The 22,839-nt window shown below is 46.3% G+C and overlaps 4 protein-coding genes across 10 annotated transcripts in view; 2 read left to right on the top strand and 2 right to left on the bottom strand.

The window, feature by feature from the left end:
• doc2a (double C2-like domains, alpha) overlaps nucleotides 1-698 on the bottom strand; it is a 37,212-nt gene extending 36,514 nt beyond the window's left edge. Inside the window, exon 1 of the mRNA XM_061809729.1 lies at nucleotides 567-698. The gene's annotated coding sequence lies outside the window, so the exon portion shown is untranslated. The remainder of the gene's footprint in view (nucleotides 1-566) is intronic.
• Nucleotides 22-5,938, top strand: adprh (ADP-ribosylarginine hydrolase). 2 transcript variants are annotated; one of them, XM_061809733.1, is made up of 8 exons: nucleotides 22-236; nucleotides 612-726; nucleotides 895-1,003; nucleotides 1,801-1,899; nucleotides 2,486-2,591; nucleotides 3,395-3,661; nucleotides 4,638-4,852; nucleotides 5,094-5,938. In XM_061809733.1, exons 1-8 carry the CDS (start codon nucleotides 229-231, stop codon nucleotides 5,240-5,242), a joined length of 1,068 nt encoding a protein of 355 aa, XP_061665717.1. In that variant the 5' UTR covers nucleotides 22-228; the 3' UTR covers nucleotides 5,243-5,938. The 2 variants fall into 2 exon arrangements, with proteins under 2 accessions (XP_061665717.1, XP_061665718.1); XM_061809734.1 differs by lacking the exons at nucleotides 22-236; nucleotides 612-726; nucleotides 895-1,003 and adding an exon at nucleotides 1,028-1,160.
• atxn2l (ataxin 2-like) lies at nucleotides 5,932-16,087 on the bottom strand. Of its 2 annotated transcripts, none has more exons than XM_061809715.1 (23): nucleotides 15,953-16,087; nucleotides 15,063-15,102; nucleotides 14,596-14,652; nucleotides 14,407-14,478; nucleotides 13,857-14,013; nucleotides 13,505-13,626; nucleotides 13,196-13,287; nucleotides 12,696-12,932; nucleotides 11,842-12,290; nucleotides 11,026-11,112; nucleotides 10,823-10,936; nucleotides 10,576-10,656; nucleotides 10,414-10,475; nucleotides 9,739-10,079; nucleotides 9,577-9,646; nucleotides 9,335-9,469; nucleotides 9,145-9,208; nucleotides 8,725-8,906; nucleotides 8,510-8,651; nucleotides 8,283-8,392; nucleotides 7,437-7,616; nucleotides 7,185-7,356; nucleotides 5,932-6,663 (listed from the first exon to the last, which is right to left on the bottom strand). In XM_061809715.1, exons 1-23 carry the CDS (start codon nucleotides 16,078-16,080, stop codon nucleotides 6,614-6,616), a joined length of 3,144 nt encoding a protein of 1,047 aa, XP_061665699.1. In that variant the 5' UTR covers nucleotides 16,081-16,087; the 3' UTR covers nucleotides 5,932-6,613. The 2 variants fall into 2 exon arrangements, with proteins under 2 accessions (XP_061665699.1, XP_061665700.1); XM_061809716.1 differs by lacking the exon at nucleotides 15,953-16,087 and adding an exon at nucleotides 15,547-15,722.
• Nucleotides 15,973-22,827, top strand: mto1 (mitochondrial tRNA translation optimization 1). 5 transcript variants are annotated; one of them, XM_061809722.1, is made up of 13 exons: nucleotides 15,973-16,104; nucleotides 17,987-18,189; nucleotides 18,275-18,474; nucleotides 18,582-18,699; nucleotides 18,841-19,139; nucleotides 19,213-19,325; nucleotides 20,478-20,668; nucleotides 20,977-21,107; nucleotides 21,249-21,453; nucleotides 21,559-21,730; nucleotides 21,814-21,923; nucleotides 22,052-22,209; nucleotides 22,405-22,827. In XM_061809722.1, the coding sequence occupies exons 2-13, from the start codon at nucleotides 18,000-18,002 to the stop codon at nucleotides 22,510-22,512; spliced, it is 1,995 nt and encodes a 664-aa protein (XP_061665706.1). In that variant the 5' UTR covers nucleotides 15,973-16,104; nucleotides 17,987-17,999; the 3' UTR covers nucleotides 22,513-22,827. The 5 variants fall into 5 exon arrangements, with proteins under 5 accessions (XP_061665706.1, XP_061665705.1, XP_061665703.1 ...); XM_061809721.1 differs by lacking the exon at nucleotides 15,973-16,104 and adding an exon at nucleotides 16,731-16,842; XM_061809719.1 differs by lacking the exon at nucleotides 15,973-16,104 and adding an exon at nucleotides 16,742-16,887.
• The last annotated feature ends 12 nt before the right edge of the window (nucleotides 22,828-22,839 follow it).

Genomic DNA, 22,839 nt, shown 5'->3' with positions numbered 1-22,839 from the left:
TTTTTTTAGGCCGCACGTCTTCCGCTCGTTTATTTCGCGACAAGAACGAGACACAAAGTCCTCAATTAAATACAGCAGGAACGGAATAAGTTTCCGCGTTGCCAAATTTGCTACCAAACTCCGCCGAGAACGAGGAAGTGCTCGAGTAGTTTTCGGCTCCTTGGTCCCGAGGTCGACTACTCTGCGCGGCCGCCTTGCGTGCACTCATTGCGGGGGAGAGTCGCTGCGATGGACCGGTGAGTTTGCGGTACTTCTGCAGGTGCGACGCTGGGCTTGAACTTGAATATCAGTTTTTATCTATGATTAGCTGTGAGGGTTCCTTTTGTATGTAGGCTCTATTCACAGATTTGTATTTTTTGTTGTTGGTAAAAATCTCATATGATGTAGGGCTGCATGTTGCATTAGTGGTTTGCATGCCTGCGTCACATTTTTGAAGGTCAGAGTTTGAGGCTGTCTTTGTTTTTGGTTCTTTCCATTCAAAAATTAAACAAAAGACTTAAATTGTGTGAATGGTTGTCTAGTTCCTGATGTAATCACACAGTAGAACTACAACCATAATAACATACTGATAAAGTATTGAGCATCTTTTTGGATTTGGGGGGGGTTTGTAGAGCTGTTACAATGGATCACTACAAGGCGGCCATGTTGCTCAGCGGTGCAGGCGATGCTCTGGGCTTCAGGAACCAGAGGTGGGAGTACAACAAGTCCGGACCAGCCATTCACAAGGTGGGATCCACTTTGCTGATGACACACTTAAAAAGGAGTGGGGAAAAAAAAAGTTATTTTCCGTTACATGCATGCACCTGTGGCCAACAATGAGGCACTCTAAAGCACCCACAGTAGGTCACCGTAGCCAGTTTTTAAGTTTCAGTTCGGATTCTCCTTGACCTGCAGGAGCTGGAGGAGCTCGGCGGGCTGAAGAACATCAAGGCCGAGCTTCCCGATTGGCCCGTGAGCGACGACACCATCCTGCATCTTGCCACGGCCGAGGGACTCGCCACCGGTGAGCTCCAAATGGCATGTTGCGCTTATCCCCCCCCCCCCTCGTCGTTTCCGTGATTGGATTGACGCGATGGGGCCGGCGTGGCTGTGATCAGGCTTCATCACGCAGGAAGCCATGCACGCACGCACGCAAGCCGCCCTCCTCATCAAGACTGAAGGTTAAATCGCATTTGCGGCCCTTTGCGGGGTTACTGGGCGCAGCTGTGACCTTTGCGGTGATGAAGCCAAACAAGCTGCAGACCTCACAGCTGCGTAACGCGCTTTTAAAATGTTAACACGGAGCACTGCTGATGTTTTGCCCCAATTAACTCTTCTATCTCGGCTCGCAGGTGTCGCGGAAAAGCAGCAGTCGAGCCGAAGTCGGGGAACACAGTGATACTGTGACTTACAACTTTTAAGTCTTACAAGCCTTCGCTTTTTGCGGCAGCTAAATATTTTGCTTTTTAGGAACGTAAAAAAATAGACTACATTTTAATACGGAAAAATATCACTTTTTAAAAATTAATAAAAAAAAGGAGAAAGAAGTGCTCTCCATTGAAATAAATGGAGATGCTATTAATCCGCTCCAAACGCTCCCAAAAAATGTTTTGTAATTGTTATTCAATCGACAATCTTTATACTTGCTCTGGCCCTGTGCACTAAACAGAGAATACATACTTTTGTTTAGCAAATAATGGAAAATACGTTTGCAAAAAACGTGCAAATTTGCGAATGCTGTTCTGCGAACATGCGGTGTTGCACCGTAGTCGTGTTAGCCCAAGTGCAGCTTTGAGAGAGATCATATTTACCGTTCCACAGGCAAGAAGGGAGAAGAGCTTCTGCACGAGGTGGCCGCTCGCTACGTGGAGGGGATGAAAGACATGGAAGGGAGGAAACCGGGACCCTCAAGCATTCTGGGTAAGAATTTATCATGTCGTAAAGTCGCGACAGCGAAATAATAATGTTTACGAGAAAAAAAAAAAAGACTGACTGCAGTGTCTTGAGGATAAAGTTAGAATTCACAGTGAGCCGAAAAAAAACATAAAACTACAAGAATAAAGTTACAAAATATGAAATTATGACCAAAGAGACATAAAGTTCCAATTATAACTCGTACAAGAAGAAATTTGAAAGTCATTTTAAAAAAAAAAGTAAAATAATGCTCCGATGTTACAATAATTTTTTTCCTTCAAAAAGTTCTGAATCTTGAAAAAATAAATTGAATTTTCAATTCCTTTTAAAAATTCTGAAAAGAAAATGGTCAAATTATTTTCAAAGAATAAGTCTAAAGGTTTAAAAAAATACAGATCGCACAAGTGAATGCTCAAATTCGTAGATGACCCAAATACAGCGTGGCCTCGTTAAATATGAATCAATTATATCAGCATACAGTTGGAAAAAAAATTCTACAAATGAAATCGCAATGTTATATTGGATAAAAGCAACCGATATGAAATTTGTTCCGAGGAAGGACGAAAAAGTAAAATGTCCAAATTGCTTTCAGGAGTGTCGCAGCTGAGGCCCGGGGAGGACGGGGGCTACAGAGTTCCGTACAACCCGGAGGGGACGGGCTGCGGAGCTGCCATGAGGTCCATGTGCATTGGCCTCAGGTGAATTTTTTTTTTTTTTTTTTAACAAAATAAATCATAATTAAATACAATTTTTTAACAGTAAAATAATAGGCATACATGTGTTTTACTATTTTAAAAAATATAGTCATTTTTTGGGACTAAAATAAATCTTAAATCCCATGCATATTGAACTTTTTTTGAATAATCAGTTCATGTATATTAAATGTGGGCAAAAAAATACATACTGTATATTGCTTTTTAAACTATTGGATAATTTATTTGAAATGTATATTTTTTTTAGTAAAACCATTTTACATACACTTAAAATAACTGGTTAAATGTTCAATAGTAGAATAAAATGTGATTAAAATAATTTTAGTTTTGAAAAAGATTGGTTAATTTATTGTAACAGAATGACTAAACAACTTCTAAATATGTAAATACATTTTTGCAATAATTCATTATATTAAGTAATAATCAAAGATTTTACATATGCATTGAGATGTATTTAAAGTAACAGGTTAATAAGTAAAATAATTTTACACATGCATTCAACATTTCTGAATTGGTTCTTTAATTTAACAGCAATAAAAAATAGGGATTGACAATACATCTGGTTTTAAATAATGGGTTGTAATTAATTTAAATACAAATAACTATTTCACTTGACTAAAAAAAATATATAATTGGACAATTTTTTTTATAGTTAAATATGCATATGCATTCAAGTAATTGTTTATTGTAAATTATATAACATCTATTAATTTAAAAAAAAAAAAAAAAAAAAAAAAAGAATCAAACGTTGTGGCCTCTGAGCACAAACATTTTCCCACCCTCACCAGATACCCGAAGCCCGACCAGCTGCTTTCCCTGGTGGCGGTTGCCGTGGAGACGGCCAGAATGACCCACCCTCACCCCACCGGTTTCCTGGGAGCCGTCGCCTCGGCGCTTTTCGCCGCGTACGCCGTCCAGCGCCGGCCCCTCACCACGTGGGGGGTGGGCCTGCTCAACGAGGGGTGCCCCATCGCCAGGAACTTCGCGCGGGGTCGAGGCTACGCTGTGGACGAGACCGAGCGGGACTGGGGCTACTTCTGCGACAAGTGGCAGTGGTAAGACGCAGACGCGGACGCACGCGTCGCCTCGCGTTCGCATCGCCGGCATCAGCAACTTGTCGTTACTCGCGCCTGTCAAAGTCGCTTCCGTCACGGGACACATCCCAATTACTCTGCTACTAATGCGCCACTCCTCTTTGTCCTCACAGGACAATTCTCCACACTACTGTCTTACAAGCGATGTTTTTCGCTCTAATAAAGCCACTTTAGGCCTTCTAGTGTGCAATTAAACCTTACTAAAACAATTGTGTAGGTTACGAGCCCATCTAACTGGTAGCAAAGTATTATACCGTAATTTCTTCCCGACAAGCCGCGATTTATCACCCCTCCGGTTTATGCGGTGATGCGGCTAATTTGCGCAGTTTTTCTAACGGCCGCGAGGGGGCACTCGAGCGGAAAAGATAAGCGTGAGACCGGTGGAATGGATGTGCAGAGGAAGCGACTTTTACCGGCCCTGTTAGCACTGCGCGAGCGTGTTGCTGCTGTGTTACTGTTGTGTCTCAGTGATAAGTTTTATTTTAATCGGCCCTGTTAGCGTTGGCGCTAGCTTTAGCACACTGCTAGGAATAGTACTAGCGAGGCACGGCGCTAGCGTTAAACTCTGTCTGTAAATATCCCGTGTTTCAATGTGGGCACTTGCGGCTTCAACACAGCTGCGGCGCGTGTATGTACCAAATATTATTATCCTTTACGAATGTACTTGGCGAGGCTAGTAACCAGGTCCCCTAGCTAAATCAGCAAAACCACTAATGGGCATTTTGTTATGAGTTTTAGGGTGCAAGGGTCCACTGTTCTTGTTCGGAAAAATGTTTAGTCACCACAGTGTCCCCCGTGTGTGTTACTAGTACTACTAGTGAAGCACCATATGCTAACTAGATTTTTTTTTTTTTTTAAATCAATTACTCTTTCTTTTGTGTTTCTTTGTTTTACTAGTGCAGTAGCGAGTATGAGTGCCTTTGCAATGTCACCCCAGGTACCTGGACACGAGGGGCATCTCGAACGGGGTGGGGCCGCCAACGTGGCCCGACTCGTACGGGCCAGCCGAGCGGGACCAAGCGTACGAGACGTTCAGCCTGGCCGGGTGGGCGGGGCGCAGCGGACACGACGCGCCCATGATCGCGCTGGACGCTCTGCTCGGGGCCGGCTCGGACTGGGAGGAGCTCATGAGCAGGGCGGCCTTCCATGGAGGTTACGAAAAATGTTAAAACTGCAGTTTCATTTCGCTTGTCCTCATTTATTGTTGCCAGCAACCGGGACAAATCAATGTTTGCACTGACATTGACTGACGACGAGTCCAAGCGGATCCCAAAATTGGTTCTGATGGGCTCCAGCGCAACTTAAACGTGGATATTTGACTTTTAAAGCAGAAAATGGATAGCAGAATCTTTAAAAATCTTTTTTTTTTTTTTTTTTGCCCCATCACGTCCAGGTGACAGCGACAGCACCGCCGTGATCGCCTGCTGCTGCTGGGGACTCCTCCACGGCACCCGCGGGGTCCCCGAAGGCAACTACGCCCGCCTGGAGTACCGCGAACGACTGGAGCGCAGCGGCGAGCTGCTCTACTCGCTGGCGCACTGACCGAGGCCAGTGCGGGGCGGGGCGGGCGGCCCCCCCCCGCGGCAAGGAGAAAGTAGGCCACGCGGGGGACGACGTGTTGATGCACAACGAGCTGAGCCGTGCTTGGCTGTCGCAGAGCGGCAGCGCGTTTGGTGCCGCGCTTGCCCCGGGGGGACGCCGTGTGCCACTGACCCACACGGGAGTCACAACAAGGACGAGACTGTCACATGATGTCGTTAAGAGTACGGCTGCTACTTTATCCATAGGGGCCCCTGGTGGTCATATGAAGTAACTGCAGCATTATAATGAGTGCAACCACTTGACGCAAATGACAATGACAGTTATTTGATATCACTGATATCTAGCTTCAGGTCTATGTACTAGTACACTCTGTCCTAGTAGATCGACTGTCTTACTGATGTTTGACATTTCCGCATGCTAGTGCGACTCCTTTGCATTGTTAGTAGCTAGTAGCGCACAGATTAGCATCACTAGTAATGTAGTTGTTTAACAAATGGCTTTCTGCTGTGTACTAATTGAAACACAACTAAGACAAAGTCGTTCTACTTGTGAGCGGAATTCCACGGTTCAGGTACTTACCGGTCGCTACTTGATTTTTGTGACCCGGATGTTTAGTAGGCTGTAGAATGCTTACGTGGGTCAACGCGACTGCAACCCTGTAAACAAAAGAATAAAATAACACCACAGTATGTTGTAGTTAAGTTGAAAACTTTATTTTTTGGTCGTTATGTTTTTTGTTTTTTTTTTTTACTTGTCCATTTTTTTATTACTTTATTTTCCTAAAGAAGAGAAGAACGGTCAGAGGGTGATTTTTTTTTTTTTTTTAAACTATCGGGGCGAGTTAAAAGAACTGATTTGTTTAAAAATCCCCCGGCCTCTTCAAATGCCTCCTTGTCGTGCAGTATTCATCCCATGTGTGTGCGCGTTTGTCAAGAAGCAAACACACCAGACAAGGCCAAATAACTTTTTTTTTTTTGGCTGGAAGATCAAACCAATTGTCCTCCGACTGGTCCAAGCGGGCGAGGGGCCTCCTGCCTCCGAACAAAAGGAAGAAGTTGAAGAGGAGCGCAAGGATTTGAGCAGATGTTAAGACGCTCCTGGCGCCGCGGTCTTTGTTGTCCTCTTTCCAACCTCATCCATTTGTATCTTTTAAAAAAAAAAAAAAGTTCCTTCTCTTCTGGGGCCAATGAACAACAACAACAGAAGAAGAAGGATTAGAAGAAGGTGCTGTCAGACTTTGTCCTTCCCCGGTTGCTGCACTTTGCTGTCAGTCTTGTTTTTGGACGTCTCGTCAGCTCGTCGTCCAGCGGACCGCGGGGATGTCGGCGCTCAATTCCTGGGAACGTTTCAGGAGCGGTGGGCTGCGGAGGTTTAGTTTCCAGGTGGATGGAAGGAGGCCGGGTGTGTCTGAACCTGCATTGCTGTGAGTAGAGGGAAAAAAAAAAAAAAAAAAATCATTTCTAAGTTGGAATTTTAAATAACGGGCAAGAAAACAGGAATTGACACACCCCCTATTAAAGGTTTACATTTAACTTTGTGAAGAATAGAACGAACTATAATACCGAAAAATTGAAATATTTTAAACTCGTTGGTCAACTTTTAAAAATAAATGTCTTCCAGATGATTTAATAATAAAAAATGCACTGAAAGTTTACTTTCGACACAAATTACTCGTTCTTTACTAGCCAGGGCGCCATCTTGTGGTATAGCCAAGTTGTTTAGTTATTTGTAAGGGATGGGGACTGAGCCCAATTGCAAACAATGATAACAAGAACACGAGAATTTGACACCATAGGAAAAAAAGTTTACAATTTGCTATATAATTCCACCTTTTGTTCAGAAACAATGTTCCCTCTAAGCTACGCATCAGGAAGAGATTGGTGATTTTTTTTCCCAGTGCACAACATTGGATCGGTTCAAAATACGCATTTTATCGTCCTACCTTGCGGATGTCCGATGTAGAAGTGTTGGTGTGTTCCTTGCTGCGGCCCGTGCTGCGGGTGCGGGGGGACCGAGCCGGGCCCCTGCTGTGGGGGAGGCTGCAACATCAGTAACTGGGGCTGACCGTGGCTCCCCGAGTGGTGGGGACCGGACATGGCTCCTTGTACATGGGCCTGGCGAATCAAAAGAGACGACACTAAATATATTTATTTTGAAAATGAGATTTCAAAGGGTAAGCCTGGCGGGTTCTTACCTGCGCCAACTGGCCCAGAGGGTACGTGGGTGGGATGCCCTGGTGGCTGTGGATGCTGTAGCCCTGAATGGGGTAGGAGCCTTGTGGGGACGTGTGGCCAGGTGGCATGTTGGGTGGGGTTGGCGCCGACAGTGGACCTGAGTGGTACAAGGACTGGGGCTGCGGGCCCGACTGGGCATTCTGAAAGAGCACATCAGTATTCATTCGCCGTCGCAACGGTGAACTCAACCGTGACGTGAAGCTCACTTTCTATGCCGCCGGAGCGCAATCCAACCAATGTGTGTTCGTACAGTATGTCCACAAGGTCTCTAATTATACTTTTGGCTGCAGCAATTGAATATTTTATAGACTAATCTGTTCGAAGCCGTGTTCTGCATTATCATACAGGTGCTTGTGAGGGCCAGGTATTATTTTGTCCACTTGGGTTGCCATCCTATGCTTTAGTGTGCGAGACCTGTATTGTCATGCCAATCATTTTGTGGAGGCAGTAAGAGGGTTTAAATGAGGGAGTGGGGGGGGGGGGAAGAAAGAAATAGTACCTACTTCTCATTCTCTTCTAATTTTCACAAAATAATTGTCCAAGTACAGTACAGTACATTGTATAGCAACGAAAAAATTTGCAAACGTGCTTGCTCAAAACATTTTTCTTTGCTTGTGTAAATTCAGTCATGTCAGTCACAACATTCCATAAATGTTTAACCCCGTTGTGTTGTTTAATTGTCATTTTCCAAAAACAACTTGGGCTATTATGCTTTTGGTAAAGGAAATTGAGCTATTCATTTGAAAATACTAAATTGTAAAGTTGCTTTATGTATACAGGAAAGAAAGTCTTCAGTGCTGTCTCACCTGTCCGGGGCTGGGTGCAGCATGCTGGGGTGGGGGCTGGTTGCCTGTAGGGGTACTGGATGGTTGTGGCTGATGCACTGCCCCTGAGTGGTGGGGGAAGGATTGTGGAGCTGCAAGCGAAAACACAGTCTGTCTTGGTGGTGGTGTGGGTTTTTTTTTTCCTCGATTTACAGTCAATTCATAACAACGGCTGCCAAAATTCTCCACTTGTCCTCCATGTTCCTCACCATAGATGCCCTGCTGAGGTCCCTGTGGCCCATCCCCTTGTGTCTGAAACTGTGGGCCACCTGGAGGTCCAAGGGCTTGCGGGTGGGGACCTCCCCCTTGCCCTATCATCCTAGCTCCTCCTTGCAGCATGGAGTACATGGGCTGAAAGGAGTAGAACATTATTTGAAATGTTGAAGAAAAACAAGAGATTGGGGCGAAGAGACACGTGTACTACCTGTCCAGGGTAGGGTGACATAGCCTGGATGACCTGCTGTTGGCCATACTGCTGCGGGTTGTATTGAAGGTAGGACTGAGGGTAAGGGGAGGCGACCAAGGGGGCGCCGGCAGCTGATGCCGCTGCTTGCAACATGGGGGGCGCTGACGTGCCGTGGTCTGAACGCGGCGCCACCACAGAGCCTGAAACGTGGCATTGTTTTAATTGAGGTTGTAGAGAGGTCGCCGTTTGAGAGCGTGAGGGCTCATAGTTTGTGACTGGAGCTCTAAATAAATTAAAGAGGTACCTTGACTTAAGAGTCACCCAACTTAGGTTTAATGACAGACCTACTTTTTATGAGCGCTATTTTAACATAAAAACGTTGAAAAAAATGTGCTAGACTTTAATGGCTGGCATGGAAAGGAAGGTTCCATGCATTACCTTTGGCCCTGGGGTATTTTCCCTGGCTGACCGCAGACATAGTGTACTGGTACATTTGAGGAGCCTGGGAAAACAAGCCAAACAAACAAAGAATAAATACTAGAAAGCACTTGCGATGTGGTACACTAAACATTTTTAAAGTAAATCAAAGTTTCTCTGACGATCCAATCAGAAATCTCTTATCATCTACCTGTACAGAATGAATCTGTGACACGTAGGACAGGTAGGGGGCGTTGTAGAGCGGACCCTGTCCCCCTGGGTGCTGAATGACCACGGGGCTCGGTGGAGTAGGTCGGGGTGGGGTGGGCGCCGTGTTGGGCTTTGTCTGTATACCGGGGCAAAGGGTTAAAAAAAGGATGGTCGGTATGTGACCGAGCATATCCTACACACACACACACACACACACACACACACACAAGTTAAAAGGCTCACCATCGGCATCTGAGCTTTGATTGGGTTGAATTCTTTAGCGTTGGGGTTTAACGTGGATTTCTTTACTTGACTAAACATGAGGACAAAAATGTCAAAATGGCTCCCATCAACACGACTATATATATATATATATATATATAGTTTTTTTTTTTTTTAACTCACTCTGCCACACCCTCTGTGCGCTCAGGCGTGCCCTCATCACTTCCTGGGGTCCTGGCCGGCTGAGGGGCAGCCGGTGAATGCCTGTCTGGAACGGCGCCCGCGGCAACAGAACTGGGGGCACCTGGCACGCCGGGCTCGTTGGAGGGTTCATCGGACAGGAGGGGCAAAGGGTGAGGGTGGGAGGAGCTGGGCACAGGGGGCTGCGGCTTCGGTTCGGAAGCCGCGTGAGTGTCTGACGGCGACGGTTTGGCTGCGCTGGCCTGCGCGACATCGCCTACCACGGGAGGAGTCGCTGCTGCGGGAGAGCTCGGAGAGCTTGAGCTGCTTCCACTTGGCTGGAGCTGGACGGAAAATCGCAAATGTTAGCTGAGTATCATTATCTTTTTAGCACTTTTCACAATACAAAAAATATATATATATATTAAACAGTATTAAAATACAGTGACAATAAAATTCAAATCCATCAAGTGTGGAGGACACATATTACAAGTATGTCCTAGTTTAATGAAAATAAATCACATATTTAAGATTACAATAACATTATATGAAAAGCATGTTTGTCAAATACATTTTTGGAACCAAATAAGTACTGTAATGATGTGTTTTGGTGTGGACCATCGTCTTGAAATTGGAGGTCCAATTACGCAGCTCATGGAAATGCAAGCAAACACTTACCCTAAATTCCTTGCCAAACTTCCGTAGCTCCTCAATTTGTGACCTTTGTTGAACTGAAGGAGCTAGCGGGGAAGTAGGAGAACCGACATGTAATGAAAACCACAGTTTTGAGAAAGTAGATGCGGCGTTCCGTCTTCATGCCACTTCGTCGCATTCTCTCACCTTTGCTGCTTTTGCTTTCCTCCGTGCTGCCGGGGCTCTCCGCGGAGCGTTCCTTTGCAGCGGCGCCGAGGATCTCATTCACTGGCAGGACAAATGACAAACTAATGAGTTGTGCCGCTTCATTAGGTGCGTCGACTGACTCAATTTGGCAGACGAACTCTTGTGTCATTGCGGAATAATGTGGACTTTGATTGCAAGCTTTTCATTAATTAAAAGGGGGAACAGGAGGTGAACGGGTTGCCTGTACCATCCACAGGGAAGAGAGGGGCGGGGCCTGACGTCTTCTGCACCGGCAAGGAGATGGACGACGTGTCCAAATAGGGCGTGTCCTGGGAAGAGCCTGATTTTGGCGAGCGAGTGGCTGCAAGGACAGAACCCAACTCATCAGCAGATAGCAAAGGAGAACACGGTACGCCGGAGCAATGGACAGATAAAATGAGAGAACGTTACCAGAGGACTGAGCATGCGTGCTTGGAGTGCGGACTGTTCTGCTTGACTGTGGAGGTCTTTGAGCTTTGGGAGACGTCCTGGTGGCGACTGAAAGATAAAAAGAACATAAAAAAAAGAAACATTTACTACTAAACTTCTATTTGTAACACTCCGATGGATAGAGCTACTCCAGTTACAGAAGCAAAAATGTATCAAATTGGTGTCACTTATCACACTCAGCTCATTTTGTAAATGCTGCTTAAAATTTGTCTTCTTCCTCCAGATTACACTTGTTTTAATTCTAAAGGCAGGAATGGGACTTTGGCCGCAGCTCAGCGCAGGGAAGCATCTGTTCTCGTGAGATACAGGTGAGCAGACCACCCCAAAATACTAAAACTGAATTATTCACTCCATTTTTCAATAAAAGGAAATGACGTAGCAGCCTTTTAAAGGTAATTACAATGTACAGCACTAGAAAGATACCCAGATCTCAAATGTATTTCAAATAACGGTTGAATAAAAATCTTACTGAAATTCATTTCAAAACAATGAGTTCCGAAAGATTAAATGCGAGACTTTACTAGAACTGAAGAGTACCAGCAGAGGGTGCCCGTGTACTGGTACTTGTAAAACATCTGAAACACCGCATCAAATTGCAATATTTGTATTTGTTTTTTTTTAGGAGTTCTGACATCGGCAGATTATATAATGAATCCAAAATGCTCCCTTTTTCTCCAAAATATATTAGGACATAGGAAAGGAAAGCCAATTATTTTACAGTGGGGTTTTTTTTGCACTCACCGTGAAAATAATACGAACTGACCAAACGCAACGTACCTCCATTGACAGGTCGAGCAGCCTCTGACAGGGAGTGCGGTAGGGAGTGGGAATGTGGCACTAAGTGTCCATGGGGGCCGGGAGGGCTCGTTGGCGAAGGGGCAGTCGAGAGGGACGCACCAGAGGTCGGTGCCGCTCCCGGAGAAGCAGGCGTGTACGGACTGCTGGGACCGGAGCTGGGGCCTGGACTGGGGCTTCCCTGGGGGTGGTGGGCGGCGTATGCCCCGCTGCGGCCAGACAGGGGGCTGCTTCGCTCCGAGGGAGAGACGCCAGATTGGGGGCCGCCCGCGGGGGGGAGCGGCGGTCTGGGAGACGAGGAAGATGACGGAGGGGTGGAGCGGTAACCGCCACTAAGACGACTGTGAGGCGGAGGACCGCCGGGACCTCTCTCGGCTCGGTCCCGGTTCATCTCTCTTTGCCGCTGAGGTAATGGGATGTACTTGCCATCCCTGAGTAACAAAACACGAGTCAAGACGTCAATAAAACCTTCGCTTGATTACTTTCACTGATTGTCAAAGATTTTGTACTACATTCTGTACAACCGCATATTTGAATAAAATCGATGCAAAACCTGGACAAAGAAAAATGCTCACAATGTTCCAACTGACGCATTTAACTAGAGCTACAAAAGAGTTGGCGGTGAGTAAAATTGACTCCCAAATGTGTTGGAAGAAGTGCAAACATCTGCGACTTTGAATGTGTGTGGCTAGGTGAGTGATGGCAAAAGAATGCGTGGTTGGCTGTCGCTAGCTAGCGCAAGTTAGCCCAGTCTACGTGTTTGAGTGTCTGTGCATCAGTTGACGGTCGAGCTTGGACATCCCAACTCTACTTTGAACACGACGTGTCTAACTAACCTTGCTCCAGGGCTGTCTCGGCCCCTTTCCCGTTCACGGGGACTCTCGTGACCCCGGTCGCGATCGGCACCATCGCGCACCACAGCGCTGTACTTGTCTTCTTCGCTTTTACCCTCGTCGTTCTCCAGGCCTACTCGATGTCGATACTGGGGGCTGGACTCAATCTCACTGGCCAGGCGAGCGGCGCGGGCCTCCCTCTGTCGGTATACTTCGGAGTTGCCTCGCTCTAGTGGCACACTGGGGGCAGGGGAGGGACAACCAGTTTTTAATCTCTCTTTATTTCCTCTCCAAAACTTGTAAAATATGACTTGCTTTTACACTATATTTTTAAAAAACATACATGCTTCATTCTGCTCACAGAAGATATCACTAACATAACATATCGATAACATGTAAAATTGGAACAATTAAAAACTCAAAGGAAAAAAAAAAAAAAAAAAAAGGGGGGGGTTCCCAGTCCATTAAAACAACATTTCTTGATGGTTATTACAGAAACTTACGTATACATAGATAGGCTGGAATCATACGTTGACGTGACTCCGTATTTCACTTCATTGTAACGGAACATCTCGTTGGCATCCCAGCCGTTGGACTAAGGTGGAAGACAACAACAAGGCAATATGGGTGGAGTGTGAAGTGAGATCCATGGAAACAAGTGCCTCACAACAATGTAAAAAAAAAAAAATCCATCAACTCCACAGTGCATAGACAAATCAGAGAATACAAACAACAACTTGGACTAAGTGATTCTGGAAAGAACCAGCGTGCCTTATCAATACGGATACTCATGCCGTGTCTGAAAAACTTACTGCATCGGCGTCCAGATTATAACTCTCCCCGTTGCTGTCTCCTCCCTCCCATCTCTGCAACACCTTCTCTTTGTGTTCTCCGTTGACGCGAGTGGCGCTGATGGCGGTGTCGGTGAAGGTATCTATGCGCAGTTCCAGATAACGCAACATTCAACTTGGTTTTAATTCTCGTTTTTTCTCGCTTACATTGTAAATCAGTTTTGTAAGCAGACACGCTGCAAACTCAGTAGTACGAAAGTAATCTTTGGTTGCCCTGTGAACTTCCCTTTCACTGTTGTTTACACAGAAACGAGTAAACCATTGATTGCGGATCAAACATGAGTGCGCCACTGAAAATCACTGGAGCGCGTACCTCTGGTGGCATAGTTGAGGTCTACGTCTTTGCATATCATAGTAACCAAGTCTGAAGGGCTGAAGATCATGGTGTCGGTGATGTCTTCCCGCCGCGGCGGAGTCGATGTTGAGCTCTCCTCGCTGCGTTTGTGCACAGCGTCCACAGCCAACTCGCACTAAGGACATTAAGAAGGGCCAACACATTAAGACAGTGCTTTAAGTCTTTCACTGGAGACGTTTTGCATGAATATACTCAGTACATATATGAGCTCATATATTAAATGCTTAATGTAATCAGAAAAGCAGCCTATACATTATCAAAATGATTTTTTTATCAATAACTGGTCATGTGGCCAACCTTAACTTAAAACTTAACCACATAAGACCCAGGAATTGTATGTGGGATATGACAAAATCGCATACACCCGATAAAAACGTATGAAATGAGGAGGGACCATAATCATAATTCAGCCATGAATAATAAGAGCTCAGCGTTTGATAATTCTGCATCGCTTATTTCTGTCCAATTAACAAAGTAAGAACAATGTTGGGGGAAGTAGCGGCCTTACCCGAGAACTCAGCGTCTTGAAAATGCCTTCGAACATACTCCCGTTCTTCACTCGTATATCACAAGTGGAACCCTACAAGAAATCAGATTTGAAATTTGTAAATCACACAGCTGCTTGACATCCATTTTCTGAAGACCCTCATTATGAACCGAAGAGTATAATCATGATAACTGAGCCAAGAAAACTCACCACAACGGCTGTGAGGAAATGAAGCATTCTAGCATTGTTGTAAACACCCTCAAATACCTGCACAAGGGATACACGTCACAAAGTATTGATCAAGATTCCAGCAATACAAACAAAACATGCAGCCTTTGGATGATAGCGTACATTTAGCAATCTAGTGGAGACTCAGCGAGCAACGTGGATACCCTGTTTTTCCTCAACTAATAATGCCACCTCTCACGAAATCTCCAGCCACCATAATCATATCAGGAAGAGTGAGGTCAAAGGAGGCAGCTACTTTCACCTTCTGACACCGGAAAGCGACAGAATCTTGCAGATCCAAAATTCCTCATTCATCTTAGAAAAATGCATGCTTAGATCTATGGTTCTCTGTGGTTTACAGAAAATATTTGTAGGTCTTGGAAAATGTTATTTTAAGTAAAAATGTTTTTAATGTTTGCTGGTCAAATGGTCTGTGCCCAGATACTCACAGGAGAAGATTGGAAAGATGGTTTTGCAGAAGGTCGATTCCTGTGGAAGAAGAATAACAGATATTTTAAGATTTGTTCTCAGAAGTCAGATAAACAGTAACGGATGTTACAATAAATAGTAACAGATGTTACTATTTTAGTTAGGAATGGAACGTTAATTTATTTAAAAACGAAAAAAAAAAAAAACGGTCTGTCATTACATCAAATCAATTTTACATCGCCCGAAGTGCGTTTGTTCATAACTATTGTGCTCACATTCCAAACAAATCTCACCCTTAACAAACGCAAAGAACATGAAAATTAAAAACTAATAACCCGAAATACAAATGACAAAATACGACGTTTTAGGTTCAATCCAATGTAGGCTTGCTCAATGACGTTGCAACGCAGCCAAGAAACAAGACGGTTACAAAACAAAGGCTCGGGCGAATCTGACCAAAACATAAACACCACACTGGCAACAGCGAGACCAAGCACGACTGACCTTGCGTTCGCCATTTAAATCTCTTCGAAGTTGACTCAACGGCTCTCCTTTGCGCCGTTTTCAACGAGCTACATTCACGTTTACGCTGCGAATAAAACGGGATTGTTTACCGCCGAGCTGCGTCCGCTTTCTGGGTCTTGACCGGCCAGATAAACTTTCTTTCACCTGTATGTTGATTTGCCACTAAATGGTTTCCCCAAACCTCGACCCGCCCCTTGTGGTCATTTTCGGTTCATGTCGAAGAATCTGATTGGGTCAAGCCAGCTGTCAATCTCGCTACAAGGAATTGGATTGGCCAGGAGAGAGGCTCTGTGGCTAAGATGCACCCCATTGAACAACCTCACGTTAACCGGTAGGCCTCGGCCGACCTAGGGCTTTCCTGACACGTGCAGCCCGGCTCACTCACCTCCCGACCGGCGTCCTGTTGCCGCTGCTGCCGCCGCCGCCACTGACAGGAGAAGACATACCGGCGGGGCCCGCGGTACCATTAGCCGCTTTTCTCCCGGCCGAGCTGGGCTGCTGTTGTTTCAGCATGGCGAAGAAGCACAGTACCCAAAAGTACCGAAACCGCTCGATACTAAACGTCCGATGCGAAGCAGCGTCGGTTGCGAACTTATCTTTAGCAGTTCGAGCCGGTGTCACCTCGGCGATACCGGCTGCGGTAGCTAATCTTGCTAGGCGAACACCAGTCGCTCGTGGCCTAGCCAAAACACACAACTAATTCCACCGAATGAGCCGCGCGCTCTCAAAATGCCACCCCGAACATCGACTTTGTGATATCAGCGGTTATGACAAAGCAAACGACGGCTGAAAAAAAAAATCACACGAGTTTGCGTGTAATTATTTAGCAACGGCTAGGCGGCTTAGCATTAGCTTTGATCCTCAAGCTCCAGTCAAGCGCTTTCACTCCGCGTTTTACTTTCCTTCGACCGCGTCACCCTCGACTCCCGGCACCGGCGAAACCTCCCGATTTAAAAAAAAAAATATATATATATATATTTCTAAGGTCTTCGCGTTGCTTGTCAGTCGTTTCCGAAAATGAAATTGTTCAGGTTTCGTAGAGAAAACCTGCAGCGGACGGTCAAACACCACCTCACGGTAGGTTCACTTGACTCAATCCGCGCGCGGCTAACTGGGTAACCGGTCCGGAAAAGGGCGGGGGGGGGGCTGGGGGGAGATGTCGACGTACGTGCGCGCACACCTTTGGGCAGCAGTCGAAGGTGGGCGCGCACGTCGATGTCGTGATTGATTGAATCCGATTTTTCTCTGATTGATTCTTTTCACATCAGTGACAAGGTACAGATCGCTCGAACAGATAATTCTGTAAAAATAAAGACGAGTGTAAGTAGAAATACAGTATTCCTGATTATTTTACATGTATCTTTATTGATCTTTATCATCTGTCAAGAATAAGGACATCTCGAAGTGATCCCAAACTTTGCAAAATCAATGGAAGAGTTTTGTTATGTAGATACATTTATGTACACTAACCTGTTTGCATACTTTAAAATAGTGTAAACAAAATGTGCAAACACATTAAGTCCCTATAGTAACATACTTCTTTCTTGTTACTGTACTTTTTACGTTTTTTTTTCTTTTTTTTTAATGTAGTTTGCACCCTTTGTTTAATCAGTATATAAATGTATTAAGGTTTGCCAATGTGCTCTAAGACAAATGATGTTTCCATTTTATGCTGATGTAATATTTGTGCGTGCGTCTTTAGTGCATGCATTAGGGCTGTAAGCCACACACAATATGGCCGCCTCCTCTGCGACTGTTTCGTAGTGTTACGAAGACGTTGCCGTGTCAAGTAATTTATGATATTTATCAAAATAAATACCGGAAACCAGACATATCCTCCGCAATTTGCTACAGAAACTGTAAGTAATTGGAAGTAGTCACTTTAAGGGGTTGTTAGATCTGTGCAGTCTATGTTATCTTATGTTCCATTGCGTTGTTTCCTAACAGTGGACAAGTTAAGACGTTTGTTGTATTTTGTCTGTATTCGGGAATATAAAGTCCACGTGTACATTAATCTGAAACTCCTGTGCTATTTTACTTTTTGTTAGACGGGGGGAAGGGGAATATGTCATTTCGGAGTGAAAATTAAGCAATAACACGTTAAAAACATTTCGTACATATCAATCTAGTTGTGGTGACATGAATCGGTGTTGGTCAGTTGTTGAGGAGATAATTATATAAATGTGAATTTAAGTGATTAAACACATCTGGGTCACTGTTAGAAGTTTCAGGTTTGAATCTTAGCCTGTGTGGGATTTGTGTGAAATGTTTCTTCCACATTCCAAAGACAGTAATATGTAGTATGAATTATGGTTCCGGCTCACCCACGACCAATAAGGACAAGCGGCCTAGAAAACGGATTGATTCGATCTAAAGCAGCCGGTCAAAGGTGACCACAACCACAACCGTCCTCCCCCAGGTTGACGTGATCCATGTTGACAAAGAAGCTCCCCCCCTTGGAGAACTTCCTCTTCCTGGTATCCAGACGCGCCAGCCACTTTGCCAGCCGGAATTATGACGTCATCGTGGTGGGAGGAGGCCACGCAGGCACCGAGGCGGCTGCGGCCGCGTCCCGAGTGGGTGCACGGACGCTGCTGGTCACGCAGAAAATACAGACCATCGGTAGGATCGCGAGGTTTGACCTCCGAGTGTTTGCTCATGGGCCCAATTAAGCGGCGGAGTTCTTCTCCCATCACGTCCCTTCCAGGTTCCTTGTCGTGCAACCCATCTCTGGGCGGCGTCGGGAAGGGTCACCTGGTGAAGGAGGTGGACGCGTTGGACGGCCTGTGCGGGCGAGCTGGAGACTGGGCTGGCATCCATTTTTCCATCTTGAACCGGAGGAAAGGTCCCGCTGTGTGGGGGCCGCGGGCTCAGCTGGACCGCCAACGCTACCGCCAATTCATTCAGGTGAAGGGGGGACAATTTTTTGAATTGGTGCCGAAATTCAGCGTTTTGACGCATATCATCGGCATTGGCCTTTATTTTTTTTTTGTGTGTGTGTGTTGTGTCTTCAGTCCGAGCTGCTGTCCACTCCCAGACTGGCAGTTCTGGAGGGATCCGTGGAGGAGCTTCTCGTAACAGACTCAAACCCAGACGAGCCTGGACGCCACAGAGTCACTGGAATCCGTTTGGGTGGGTAGCAAAAGACAAGAAAGCCCATCCGTGAGCTCCCTCGGAACTGGAACTTGGGCTTTGAAGTGTACATTTCAGTTCTCTTTAATCTTCAAAAACTGTTTTGAAATCTGTCTTTTTTTTTTTTTTCCTTCGCGGCAGCAGGGGCAAGCGACTCGATCTCGGCCCGCTCCGTGGTCCTTACCACCGGTACGTTCCTATCGGGCTCCCTCTTCATGGGTCAGGACACGACCCCCGGGGGACGGATCGGCGACGCCCCGTCCGGCGCCGGGATGTCCCGCGCGCTGCGGGAGCGCCTGGGGCTGAAGATGGGCCGACTCAGGACGGGTACGCCTCCCAGGATCGTGAAGGCCTCGGTGGACTTCCGCCAAGCTACGCTCCTCCCTCCTGATACTCATCCGAGTCCCTTCAGCTTCCTCAACAGCCACACGCACTGCAAGGTACCTCGCAGCAGATTTGAATACAGCCGCTATCGTGTATCCAGATTTTTAACTCCAGTAAATGTTTTAACAGCCTGAGGAGCAGCTACCGTGCTACTTGACCTACACCACACCTGGTGTGGATGAGGTTGTGAAGGAGAGTCTTCATCTCAACTGTCACATACAGCAGGACACAAAGGGCCCCAGGTAGACACACAAGTCAACGCGCCCATCTTGTCAGTTCATAGTTCATCAAAATAATGTTTTTCTTTTGTATACATGCTATTTATCCATCCATTTTCTTACCCGCTCATCCTCACAAGGGTCGCGGGAGTGCCGGAGCCTATCCCAGCTGTCAACGGGCAGGAGGCGGGCTTACACCCTGAACTGGTCGCCAGCCAATCGCAGGGCACATAGAGACAAATCACACCTCGGGGGAATTTAGAGTGTCCAATTAATCTTGCATGTTTTTGGGATGTTGGAGAAAACCCACACGGGCAAAAGGAGAGAACATGCAAACTCCACACAAGTGGGGCCGGGATCGAACCCGGGACCTCAGAACTGTGAGGCCAACGCTTTCCAGCTGCCGCCGTTTTAATGCTATCCATATATACACCATATATACAATATGCACTCCTGTCACTGTAGGATGAGCACTTTTATATTGAACTCTTTTGTCATGTGGTTTTTAACAAGGAAAATATAGCAGTTTGCAGTATTGTACGTACAGAAACACATTAATGGCAAATCATTGAAGTGTAAAGAACTTGAGAATCGTGACTTATTCAACAGTCACTGACGGTGTAGTGGTACACACACCTGCCTTTGGCGTGGGATCGATTCCCGCTCAGTGACGGTGTCGATATCTGCCCTGCGACTGACTGACAACCAGTTCAGGGTGTTGTCCGCTTTTCGCTTTCCCGCAGCCCTTTGTGAGGATAAGCGGCTTGGTTAATGACACGACGTGATTTATTCATTGCCGCTCCTGGTGTGTGCCGCGCTTGGCCACCGGGAACAGTACAATAGTCTTAGAGACAAATGAAGACTCACAAATGCTCAGGGAGATGCAGTAATATTTGTCTTTTTTCGCAGAGGATAAAGAATATATGGCTGTGATGGTTATATTCTCCGTGTGTTGCTGCACTGTTTGTGTTCAAATATCTGTTGATTACCCTTCTAACTAATGTAACGTCAATTCTAGTTTTGTTAGCCTATCTATGGCCTTTTGCTTTCTTTGTTCACAGTCAAATTTGCCCAAGTTTTACCACAGTGAAATTAAAAACAAAAGATAAAGTTATGCACAACAGAGACGTTTGGGACAACCTTCTCAAATTCTTGAATGATATTGTCTATATTCAGGTACTGCCCCTCAATCGAGTCCAGAGTACTTCGCTTTCCGGGTCGGCAGCATCAGGTCTGGCTAGAGCCCGAGGGACTGGTCTCTGACCTGGTGTACCCCCAGGGTCTGTCCATGACCATGCCCGCTGACATGCAGCTGCGCCTCATCAGAGAGATCCCAGCCTTGCACAGGGCTGAAATCCACACACCCGGTACGTGTCACCTAAACCAGTCCCTCAAAAACGTTCATTCATTTTCCGAGATGCTTATCCTCACGAGGGTCGCGGGAGTGCTGGAGCCTATCCCAGCTATCCACGGGGAGGGCGGGGGGTGTTACACCCAGAATTGGTTGTCCGCCAATCGCTGGGCACATAGAAACAGACGACAGTCGCGCACGCAATCACACCTATGGGCAATTTAGTCTCTCCAATGAATGTTGCATGTTTTTGGGATGTGGGAGGAAACCGGAGTGCCCAATTCTCTTATTATTTTCTTTTTCTTTTTTTTTGACACGTTATAGGCTATGGCGTGCAGTACGACTTTGTGTGCCCCACGCAGCTGAGCCCTGCACTGCAGGTGAAAAGCAGCCAAGGTCTCTTCCTGGCCGGGCAGATTAACGGAACCACGGGCTACGAGGAGGCCGCCGCACAGGTACTGGAGCTACAGTATTACCTTGACTTGTGAGTTTAATCCGTCCCCTGACCAAGCTTGTAAATTGATTTAATCATACATCACATCGGTTTTGCGCTTACGCGAGTGACTTCCTCCCGCCTGCGCGCTTTGCTCTCCAAGGGCTTGTGGGCGGGGGTCAACGCAGGCCGCACCGCGCTCTCCATGCCCGCCGTGGCGCCGTCTCGGACCGAGAGCTACGTCGGGGTCCTGATCGATGACCTAGTGACTCGAGGCGTGACGGAACCGTACCGGATGTTCACCAGTCGGGCCGAGTTTCGAATGTCCCTGAGGCCGGACAACGCGGATCTGCGACTTAGCCTGAAAGGTAAACAATGATGCGGATCCGCTATAAGATGATGGTAAACCGTCTCCGTTGCTGGGGTTGCGTTCCGGACTTCCTCTCCACAAACCCGAATGAATGTCTTGTCAGGTTTTGAGGAAGTGGGCTGCGTGTCCCCCCTGCGCTACCAGCAAACGGTGAGAGTGAGGGACACTCTCCAGGATGCGCTTGCAGCTCTTCACGACGTCTCTCTGTCTGCCGCAAACTGGAGACGCGAGCTGCCGAGCGTCCCCATCAGCGAGGCGAAGGCCGCCAATTTGACGCAAGTTACAAAACCGTTGGCCTCGTCAAGCGATAATCCCACCGAAGTGCCTCACTTTTAAGTCTCTCTGGTTTCTCTTCCAGTGGTTTGGAGATGCTGCAATACAACGACGTGTCCTTTGAAATGGTGGCCTCCGTCTTCCCAGAATGCCTTTCACCGTACACGGAATTCTCCCAAAGGCTGAAGATAGAAGGTGATCTATGACAAGTCAAGTCACTTTCTGCTCCCCGATTAGTACAGTTTGCGACTATTATTTACAAAGATTATGAAAATGTCTATAAATGAAATTGATCGACGGTGGTGGGCGTGTCCCACGTGCAGCTGTCTACAGGCCTCACTGCGTCCTCCAGCAGAAGGAGATCGAGAGAATTCAAAAAGAGGAGAGCATGCCTCTCCCGCAGGACTTGGACTATTTGTCTCTGCCCGTTTCTCTGTCCCAGGAGGTCCGGGAGATTCTGGACAGGGTGCGGCCCAGCACGGTGAGTCCAAATGCACCGTCCTGCTATATTGTGTTTTTTTTTTTTTTTTTTGTTTATGCCAAAATCTAGAACACATCAGGGAAATGTGCAGATTTATGCGGCTGTTATTTCTGTCCTCTAGGGGCATTATTTTGGGGAGGTTTTAAAAAAATAATAAACAAAAAAAAAAAACTTTTGCTCGTTGCGTCTCCCCAGCTGGGTGCTGCTACACGTTTGCAAGGAATAACTCCGGCTGCAATTGTCCACCTTCTCAACTACGTCCGCCACCCGGGGAGGAAGGAGAAAAGGACGCAGAGGAACTAGCCAGACTGGCAGGAGAAGCACAATGCAAAAAAAAACACCTTCATCCCAGATGATGTTACTAAAAATCTACAAAAATAAGTTATTTTATTCTGAGGGGAAAGAATTTATGTTACAGATGAGAAACCCATTTTCCTTTCGTGCAGTTTTGGACAACTGCACCCTCGGCCGATTATATTTATACAATTTCTCTTGGTCTAATAAAGCAGTTCCTTCCTAAAACTTTAAATAACCATCTACGATCCAGTTCCCTGGTTAAGGGTTCTAATCCTGATCGGGACCTGACTGTAAACAACATTAAACAGTAAGTGACCTTGATTGTAGTAAGTG

This window comes from Syngnathoides biaculeatus, chromosome 22 (genome assembly GCF_019802595.1).
Source record: "Syngnathoides biaculeatus isolate LvHL_M chromosome 22, ASM1980259v1, whole genome shotgun sequence".
NCBI classification, from domain to species: domain Eukaryota; kingdom Metazoa; phylum Chordata; class Actinopteri; order Syngnathiformes; family Syngnathidae; genus Syngnathoides; species Syngnathoides biaculeatus.
Note: the sequence above shows the minus strand (reverse complement) of the source record. Positions and strands in the feature narration are given on the sequence as shown.

Bases quoted from the DNA above. Each gene is read 5' to 3' on its own strand.
- atxn2l (XM_061809715.1), bottom strand. From the start codon at position 16,080: ATGCTGAAACAACAGCAGCCCAGCTCGGCCGGGAGAAAAGCGGCTAAT. The intron at 14,479-14,595 runs GTGAGTTTTCTT...GATTTCTTGTAG, and splicing joins ATTTCCTCACAGCCGTTGTG to GGTTCCACTTGTGATATACG. The intron at 12,933-13,195 runs GTAAGTTTCTGT...CCCTGCCCCCAG, and splicing joins TCCAGCCTATCTATGTATAC to TGTGCCACTAGAGCGAGGCA.
- mto1 (XM_061809722.1), top strand. From the start codon at position 18,000: ATGTTGACAAAGAAGCTCCCCCCCTTGGAGAACTTCCTCTTCCTGGTA. The intron at 21,108-21,248 runs GTACTGGAGCTA...TTGCTCTCCAAG, and splicing joins ACGAGGAGGCCGCCGCACAG to GGCTTGTGGGCGGGGGTCAA. The intron at 22,210-22,404 runs GTGAGTCCAAAT...GCGTCTCCCCAG, and splicing joins ACAGGGTGCGGCCCAGCACG to CTGGGTGCTGCTACACGTTT.
- adprh (XM_061809733.1), top strand. The intron at 2,592-3,394 runs GTGAATTTTTTT...CACCCTCACCAG, and splicing joins TCCATGTGCATTGGCCTCAG to ATACCCGAAGCCCGACCAGC. The intron at 4,853-5,093 runs GTTACGAAAAAT...CATCACGTCCAG, and splicing joins CAGGGCGGCCTTCCATGGAG to GTGACAGCGACAGCACCGCC.